A 9,348-nucleotide genomic window follows, 5' to 3' on the forward strand; every position below is an offset into this window, starting at 1 on the left:
TAAACATACTGGAATCATGCTAGCAACATGTTAGTTACATGTTAATCATACTGGAAGCATGCTAGCAACATGCTAGTTACATGTTAAACATACTGGAAGCATGCTAGCAACATGCTAGTTACATGTTAATCATACTGGAAGCATGCTAGCAACATGCTAGTTACATGTTAATCATACTGGAAGCATGCTAGCAACATGCTAGTTACATGTTAAACATACTGGAAGCATGCTAGCAACATGCTAGTTACATGTTAATCATACTGGAAGCATGCTAACAACATGCTAGTAACATGCTAATCATGCTAACAACATGCTAGTAACATGCTAATCATGTTAGAAACATGTTAACAAAATGCTAGTAACATGCTAATCATGTTAGAAACATGTTAACAAAATGCTAGTAACATGCTAATCATGTTAGCAACATGCTAGTAAAATGCTAATCATGTTACAAAAATGCTAGAAATGTGCTAGTAACATGCTAATAATGCTAACAACATGTTATTAACTTGTAGTAACTTGGTAATCATGCTAGCAACATGCTAGTAACTTGCTAATCATGTTAGCAGTATCTATATCTCACAATTTTGACTTTTTTTAAGTTTATGTCCTGCAATTCTGGCTTACTTTGCAGAGTGAGTTTGTCTTTGAATTGTAAGTTTACTTTTCAAAATTTTGAGTCTTTTTTGTTTATGTTTTACATTTTTGATTAATATAAATAAATCTAACAGAAACGTACTATAGACAGTAGAAAATGTAATGTAAAACATTTATATTTTCGAAATAATATTATACAAAGATTTAAAATGTTTTTTTTTCACAGTATAAATACAGTTTATACATTAAAAAATATTTTCTAATTTTCTAATTTTAGCATGTGAGTCCCTTGCACTATCATATTTCGGGTTTTAAATATACATACAATATACAGTACATTTTATGTCACATCTGTTTTACGTCTTCCAATTTTTACTTTTTCAGACTCTTACCAAGAGTTTGTCATTTCCTCAAAATTCTGAGACTTTTTCCCTCAAAAAGTATGATTACGTATTTAGCAATTCAGACTTTTTTTCTCAAAAAAAAAAAAAGTCTTGCAGTTTTGACATTTTTTCTCAATTCTGATTTTTTTTTATTTTGAAATAATAAAAAAAATTACAATTTAAATTAAAATAAATTAATCTTATAGAACAGTACTATAGAGAGTAAAAATGTGACGTAAAAAAAAAAAAATATTTTCTGAATAATATTTTACACATATGTTTACTATAATTTTAATAAATTTTAATAAATAAACTGAAACAGTATTTTTTTTAAATATAATGTACTCCAATAATATTTAATTTAAAAAATATTTTTTACAGTGAATATTTAAAAAAAAATATTTAAAAAATGTAATCTTATTAATTCAAAAATTGATACTTTTATATATTTATGTTTAAAAGTCATTTCTAGGCCAAAATGAGATGTCAAAAAAGCCTTTTTAAAAAGCTGTAATTTGGCAGAATTATTATTATAAACAAAAGGTTTTTTATTTAAACAATTTTGTTTAAAGAAAATCAGAAAATAAAGAAAACGCAACTTTAAAAGTCTTTATTAGGGACACATTTTTACAATATTAAATATACAGGATCACATGTAACTCTGCTTGTCTGTTACGAATATTTTAACTGGTAGGATCCTCAGACTAGAAGTGACACAAACGCTAGAGAAAAACGGAAAGACTTTCTCCGTAAAGGCTGTTGTGAATGAGCACAGATGAGTGTCGGTTACAGCATCAGAAAATGTCACTTTTCCTCGATCCCATTCCAGCAGAATTCTCACCCTCTGCAGCTTCTCATTAACACTAATAGGAGTGTAAGCTTGCTCCTGGTAATATGAGAAATACTCTTTATTTTTGTACCACATGCACCAGACGTCTTTGCCAAAGAATGTGAATCCCTTCCTGGGGTTGGATGCTGTGGTTATTCCAAGAGTCCAGTGTGTATTGTCACCAACCTCCACATCCCAGCAGTGTGTGCCTGAGGTAAAGCCTTCAGAGGCCAGAACACACGGATAGACGTCGAATCTCTCTGGATTAGCGGGAAAGGCTTGACTGTCTGTGCTCCACGTCAGACCGGTCAGATCATCAGACAGGATGAGTTCGGGATGTGCAGTGTTGGGGTCCAAAATTACAGGAGCTGAAGAGACAAAACAATTAAGAGTTAAAGATATATCATGTATGTACATAATTTATTAGTGCTGACAAATTTCAACTACTGTCTCAATTCAGTCTGGTTAAATATCAGTTCACGTAGATATATAGGCAATCAGACACACTGTCAGGTTTTTCCAAGGAAAAATAATCTCTCTACACTGTAAATTACATGATCAGTCAAAAGTATTTGAACAGTAACATTTTGAATGTTTTTAAAGAAGTCTCTTCTGCTCACAAAGCCTGCATTTTTTTTTATCCAAAGTACAGCAAAAACAGTAAAATTCTGATATACTTTTACTATTTAAAATAACTGCTTTGTATTTGAATATATTTTAAAATGTAATTTATTCCTGTTATTTCAAAGCTGAATTTTTAGCATCATTACTCCAGTCACATGATCCTTCAGAAATCATTCTAATATTCTGATTTGCTGCTAAAACATTTATGATTTTTTCAGGTTTCTTTAATGAATAGAATGTTCAGAAGTAGAATCGTTTGTTACATTGTAAATGTCTTTATCATCATTTCTTCTTCTCAAAAAAAGCTTTTGAATGGTATAGTGTATAATGTTTAAAATTTCTTACAATATTACTGCTTTCACTGTATTTTGGATCAAATAAATGCAGGCTTGGTGAGCAGAAGAGACTTTTTTTAAAAAACATTAAAAATCTTACTGTTCAAAAAGTAGTTTTAATGTAAATGTCAGTTGGTACATTTACATTAAAGTGATTTTTAAACAAATATTTAAATTGCACAAGTTTTTATAATAATAAAAAATATTATAATAGCTCTTTCATAAAATAATTGAGTTTCTAGCCTACTCCCGTTTGGTGTTGAAATTTAAGCATTTAAACAGTGGACATCATAACTTGTTTTCATGACGAATTTATTCAAACATACTTATATTTTAAAGAATGGGTTAAGTTAAAAAAAAAACCCTCCAAAACAAGCTATTTTTGAGTAGCAGTTGGGCGGGGTTTGTTTTGAAAATCTGGCAACCCTTGAAGCGAAGCTGCTAGAATACTACCACGCTACATTAAAATAACATCAAAACCTGTTTATTGTTTGAATTTTGTAATGAAACTTATCGAATTTGAAGGTTGAGGTTTGTTTTATAACAAAAGCATCAAAGATCAAAGCCTACTGTGATTTATTGTATGAGAGGTGAGTTACAAATGATGTTTTGTTCACATATCAACTGAAAACTGATTTAAGAATCGATATTGATTTATCAAAATGAGAATCGACCTGTGCGAGACCTGTTATGAACTCATCCCTAATATTTATACTTCAAGACTCACCGTTTTGGACAATATCTCGCATCTTCAGCCAGGCTCCAAAAGTCAGGTTCCCCAAGTGATTTGCCACATTAATCAAAGCTGCAGGAATCATGTGTGGCTCCTGATGTGGGCTCCGGGCTCTGGAAGATCAGTCTGCAGTGGGTTTGGGCTCACAGACATAGAGAAAAGAGTGATAGGAGGAAGAGCACTTACCTTTCCATTGTGGCTTCAAAGTTCTGGGGGGGGGAAAAAAGAAAAATCAGTCCACTCAAGGAAAAAATATCCATTAGCAGTTCCTCAGAAACCTTCTAGAACAGTGGTTCTCAACCAAGGGCCCAATTGGGGGCCTTAAACGTCTAAATGGTCTGCCAGATGACTTAAAAGCATTTAAATGAATTAATTATTATAAATGTATTAAAAACATATAAAATCAAGATGTAAACAGACATATTCCTTCCTTCAAATATTGTTAGAATAATATTGTTAGAATAATTTAAATCATACAAATAAAAAAATGTGTTAAATTCTAAATAAAAATGTTGAAAAAAAATAAACAACAGTGTAAACTTACATAGTTTCCTTAAAATATTGTTAAAATAACATAAATATGAAAACATGTTTTATTTCCATCAAATATTGTGATAAAATAATTAAAATTAATATGCTAAACACAATAATAATATAAAATCCTTCAAATATTGTTATAATAATATAATTTTAAATAAAATTGCTAAAGAATTACTGACATTATTTGTCCTCCAAAAATTGTGAAAATAACATATTACAATATTTTTAATAAATTTTATTTTGACAATATTTTTAACAAAATATTGTGCAAAAATAATATAACTAATCTAAATTAAAATGCTAAAAAACATATAAAATCAAGATGTGAACTGACATCATTTTGTCCTTCAAATATTGTGATAAATTCAAAATAAAAATAAAAATGCTGAAAAAATAAAGGTTTGTTAAATTTTTTGAAATAACATAAATATGAAAAAATAAAATCAAGATGTAAATATGCTAATTATAATAAATCCTTTAAATATTGTTAAAATAATATTTAAATATTGTTAAAACAATAATATTATTTCAAATATTATGTTAAAACAATACAACTCTAAACAAAAAAAAACATCATAATAAAATCAACATCATTTTCACTAACATCATTTTGCCCTTCAAATATTGTATTGAAATACTAAAAATAAAAAAAGGTAACATTTTTTCCTTTATATATTATTTAAAATTAATATAACTCTATTCGTAAATAAAATGCTGGAAAAACACTTGAAAACACAGAATCAAAATGTAAACTGACGTAATTTCTTCCTTCAAATATTGTTAAAATAATATAAATATGAAAAAACAAAGAAACTTCTATAAATATTGTGTTAAAATATTGTAACTCATCTAAATTAAAATTCTAAAACTAATTTTGCTCATTCAGATATTTTAATAAAATATTACAATTGCTTCCTTCACATACCATGTTAAAATAATACTCTAATTTTAATTAAAATGCTAAAAAACAAAATATAAAATCAAAATATAAACTGAAATAATATTTCTTTGTTTTCCTATCAATTTTGTGCTGTAAAATATTCAAATATATAATAAAATGGGTGCATTTGAGTAAAAAAGGTTGAGAACCATGTCAAAAACTACAGACAAAGTGCTAAAAAAACCACAAAATATTCTGCTGTACTATATTATGTAATATTAAAATCTATAATAAAGGGGTCTAAGGGAGAATAAAAGTTTTTGGGGCCCAGATGGTGTAGTTACAGCATCTACTAGCAGGGGTCAGTGATGTCATGCTAACCAACCAAAACTTAATTCCTCCTGATTCCACCTTTCACAAAACTCTTTGCATAAATTAAATAATATAAAATAAATCTTTGCACACAGACTAGACAAATCTAGACAAAACCAGTTCTCACATTTAGAAAAGTGGCATCTTTGGCTTTCATTTGGTCCTCGATGTGTTTAATCGCGTGTGACAGAGTTGAGATCTGTGTGTTGATCTCCTCCAGCTTCTGCTTCATCATGTGACTCTTCTGCTCCTCTTCCTCCCACAGTGCAGTGATCATTGCCTCATTTTCCTCGATGAGGAACTGATGAAGCTTCTTAAACTCCTCATTAATCCGACGCTCTGTGTGCTGAGCTTGAGTCTCAAATGAAAACAGAAATCACATTGAGTTCAGTTTTGTGTTGCGTGTGCAGAAGGTACAGTATTTGACAGTGTATCTTCACCTGGATGTGTTGAACTGCTTCCTCACACTCTCCTTTTGCTTCCTCTGCGTGTTTGAGCTTTTCTTGTAAGGACTTCAGTCTGGTACTGAGTTCCTCCTAGAATTTAACCAAGAAATAATTTGTGAAAATCCAACTGCATGATATCCCCTATATTTCAAAATATTAATGATAAACGTGAACAAGATTTATATTTATTAACATATCATAAAATATATAATTTCATTATATATATATATATATATATATATATATATATGTGTGTGTATATACACTACCGTTCAAAAGTTTGGGGTCAGTAAGACTTGTAATAGTCTTTAAAGTAGTCTCTTATGCTCATCAAGGCTGCATTTATTTGCTTAAAAATATATATATATAAAAAAAAAAACAGTAATATTGCAAAATGTTTTTACAATATAAAATAATGTTTTTTATTTTAACATACTTTAAAATAGAATTTATTCCTGTGATGAAAAGCTGAATTTTTATCAGCTGTTACTCCAGTCTTAAGTGTCACATGATCCTTCAGAAATCATTCCAATATGCGGATTTATTATTAGAATGATCAGTGTTGGATAATATCAACAGTTGTGCTGCCAAATATTTTTTGGAACCTGTAATTTTTTTTTCAGGATTCTTTCATGAATAACAAGTACAGTGTTTATTCAAAATATAAATATTTTATAACAATGTAAATAATTTATTATTAACTTTTAATAAACTTTTAATTATTAACTTAATACATCCTTGGTGAATAAAAGTATTAATTTCTTAAAAAAAAAAAAAGAAACAATAAAAATGTACTGACCCCAAACTTTTGAACGGTAGTGTATATATATATATATATATAATTTATAATATAATTTGACAGATTAAAAAATGTAATATTAATTAAAAATATTCATAAGGAATGTAAACAAGATATAAAATATGTCATTTTATTATTTTATATATTTTTTATATATTTCATATTTATTTTGTATTTTATATATTATTTTATATGTATATGAATATTTTGTAATATTTTTTAATAATTTATTTTAAAATATATACAAATATATAATATATAATTAAATAATATAAAATATATACATATACTTTTGGTTTACACACATTTAATTGTAATTTATTACAATTTAATAGATTTATACATATATACACAAATATATTTAATTTTAATTTAATATTACTATTATTAATATTATAATAGTAATTTAATATATATATTTACTACTATTATATATAGAGTGTAAACAGAAAATTAAATGGCATTTAAATTGCATTTTGAAATTTTTTATTTTTTAATAAGTTAAAATTGATTTTAATATACATTTACACACACACACACACATATATATATATGTATGTATGTATAGTTTTAATAATTTTTATTTTTACATTCAATTTTTATACATTTTAATACATTAGTTTGATATTTTATATGTATATATATATATATAGTTTTAATAATTCGTATTTCTACATTATTTTTATTTAATAAATGTAATTTTTTTTATTTTTACATTAATTTTTATTTTATACATTTTAATATATTAATTTCATATATATATATATATATATATATATTTTTTTTTTTTAATTAATTAAATTTTATTTTTGTTATATTAGCAAGAAAGTAAACAAAGAAAATTCATATTTAATATGTAAATATTATTAAATATTTAATCTGCATTTTTAAGTTAAAATTTAATGTATTTTTTATTTTTATGTATGATGGATGGATTTGTCTTCATTACTTTATTTATAATTTACATAATATATACAATAATTATTTAGAATTCTTTCATTTGTATATCGACGTATTTTTCTACATTCGAGACATTTTTTTTTTTACCTTATAAGATGGAAGAACTTCACTGATTGTCTTGAATTTGTGCTGACTGTGTTTCTCTGAATCTCTACACACTAAACACACACACTCTTTGTCCTCCACACAGAAGAGTTTGAGCTTCTCCCCATGCAAATCACAAACCTCCTCAGTGTTCAAGAAAGACTCGCACAGGTTTTTTAACACCAGATTTCCTGGAGGATCACTTTTGGAGGACCTCCTCCTGCAGACCGGACACTCCTGAGTTTTCTTGCGTCTCCAGAACTTTTGAAGACACTCTTTACAGACGCTGTGACTGCATGACAGAAACACAGGAGACCTGAAGATCTCACAGCACACGGGACAAGACAGCTCTTCCACAGAGATCGACTCCATGTTCAGTTTGTAAGAACTTAACAGTACTCAGTCTACACGCCTCAGGCCCTCCCATTTCCTCATTGTTTAGCTCAGGTGATTGGTAGATACGGTGTAGCAGGAACACAGATATAAAGCCACTTCCTGGTATGTTTTATAAGGGGTTGTTTGATCCTTTTGCATAATGAAACTGAATGCACTGCAAGGATCATGTCAGTAAATAGTGTGCAAACACACCACACCCTAAAATAAACCAGTACATCATTTAAACATTCATTTGCTACAAGAATATTTTGAAATGACTAGTTTTTAATAGAAAGACATGTTTGTATACAGCCATCCTCATTCATTCATTCAGTCAGAAACAGTGCAAAAGTGTCTCAAAATCACTGTTGCTATCCACATTTCATATTTACACAAAGAGCAAAAGACATCTGAAAGATTTACATGCGCATTTCACCCAAACTTACATTTAAAACCAGCAAAACAAACAACTAATTTATATAAATAACCATACGGTTTACAGAATACCCAGTGCTAAAATGCATAGAACTCATCTGTTAATTGACATTTAAAATTATGTGATCAAAAAAAACCAAAAAATCTTGATTGCCATTATGAAAATAGTCAGCAGGTGAAACATGAAACGGTATGCAATATGCACCGAAAATGCTTTAACCAGTAGTATGTCACATGATCTCATCGTTACATGTTATTTTTTAAATGAATACATTTTTTTTGTTTTTTTAAAAAAGGTTTGATATTGATAATGACACCGGTTCATTTGCCACACTAGCAGTGGTGTGTCATATACAGTATCTGAACATACTGTAAACATATATTAACACTGTTGCTGCGGGTTGTTTTTTAGTGTCTGCTGGTTGAATCCACCAAAATATCATGATATTTAGTCCCTGGAATGCAAACTTGACTAGGGGATCCACGAAAAAAACGTGTATTTTACCCCCTCCAAAAGCGTTTGGGCTAGTTTTGACTAGCAATTGGGTGGGTTTTGTTGTGAAAACCTGGCAACCCTGATAGTATGAGTAGTATAGTAGTACGCCATTCCAAGCATAAGCAGTGATGTAAAGACAGTGGAACGATAAAGAGCTGATTTAAGGACAACATGAAATCAGTCCATTTACAGTCTTAATAACCTGTCCATATCTGACGTGACTTATCTTATCCGTTCACGTAACCAAAAACATCATAACTTATCTTACGCATTTTAAGTCCTGTCCTGCATTATATACCACTTAACTTGGCTTCACTTTCTGTTTAATAAAACAAAACATTTGTTAAACATTGTTTGCTTTTCATCGAACAATGGGTTGTGGAATTTAAAAAAAAACAAAAACAAAAAAACATTTAAACAAATTATATATTTTAAATTTTTTGCTTTTCATCTGATTATG

The 9,348-nt window shown here is 28.4% G+C and overlaps 1 protein-coding gene across 1 annotated transcript; it reads right to left on the bottom strand.

Moving 5' to 3' along the window:
• Window positions 1–1,575: 1,575 nt before the first annotated feature.
• LOC127152670 (zinc-binding protein A33) lies at window positions 1,576–7,969 on the bottom strand. The gene is made up of 6 exons (XM_051093459.1): window positions 7,586–7,969; window positions 5,734–5,829; window positions 5,421–5,651; window positions 3,688–3,710; window positions 3,496–3,614; window positions 1,576–2,177 (listed from the first exon to the last, which is right to left on the bottom strand). Exons 1-6 carry the CDS (start codon window positions 7,952–7,954, stop codon window positions 1,630–1,632), a joined length of 1,386 nt encoding a protein of 461 aa, XP_050949416.1. The 5' UTR covers window positions 7,955–7,969; the 3' UTR covers window positions 1,576–1,629.
• Between the last annotated feature and the right edge of the window lie 1,379 nt (window positions 7,970–9,348).

Source organism: Labeo rohita, chromosome 21 (genome assembly GCF_022985175.1).
Source record: "Labeo rohita strain BAU-BD-2019 chromosome 21, IGBB_LRoh.1.0, whole genome shotgun sequence".
Classification (NCBI taxonomy): Eukaryota; Metazoa; Chordata; class Actinopteri; order Cypriniformes; family Cyprinidae; genus Labeo; species Labeo rohita.

Excerpts from the sequence above, each read along its gene's own strand:
- LOC127152670 (XM_051093459.1), bottom strand. The coding sequence starts at position 7,954 with ATGGAGTCGATCTCTGTGGAAGAGCTGTCTTGTCCCGTGTGCTGTGAG. Across the intron at positions 5,652-5,733 it reads AAGCAGTTCAACACATCCAG|ACTCAAGCTCAGCACACAGA; the intron begins GTGAAGATACAC and ends TTTTCATTTGAG. Across the intron at positions 3,711-5,420 it reads AAGATGCCACTTTTCTAAAT|AACTTTGAAGCCACAATGGA; the intron begins GTGAGAACTGGT and ends TCCCCCCCCCAG.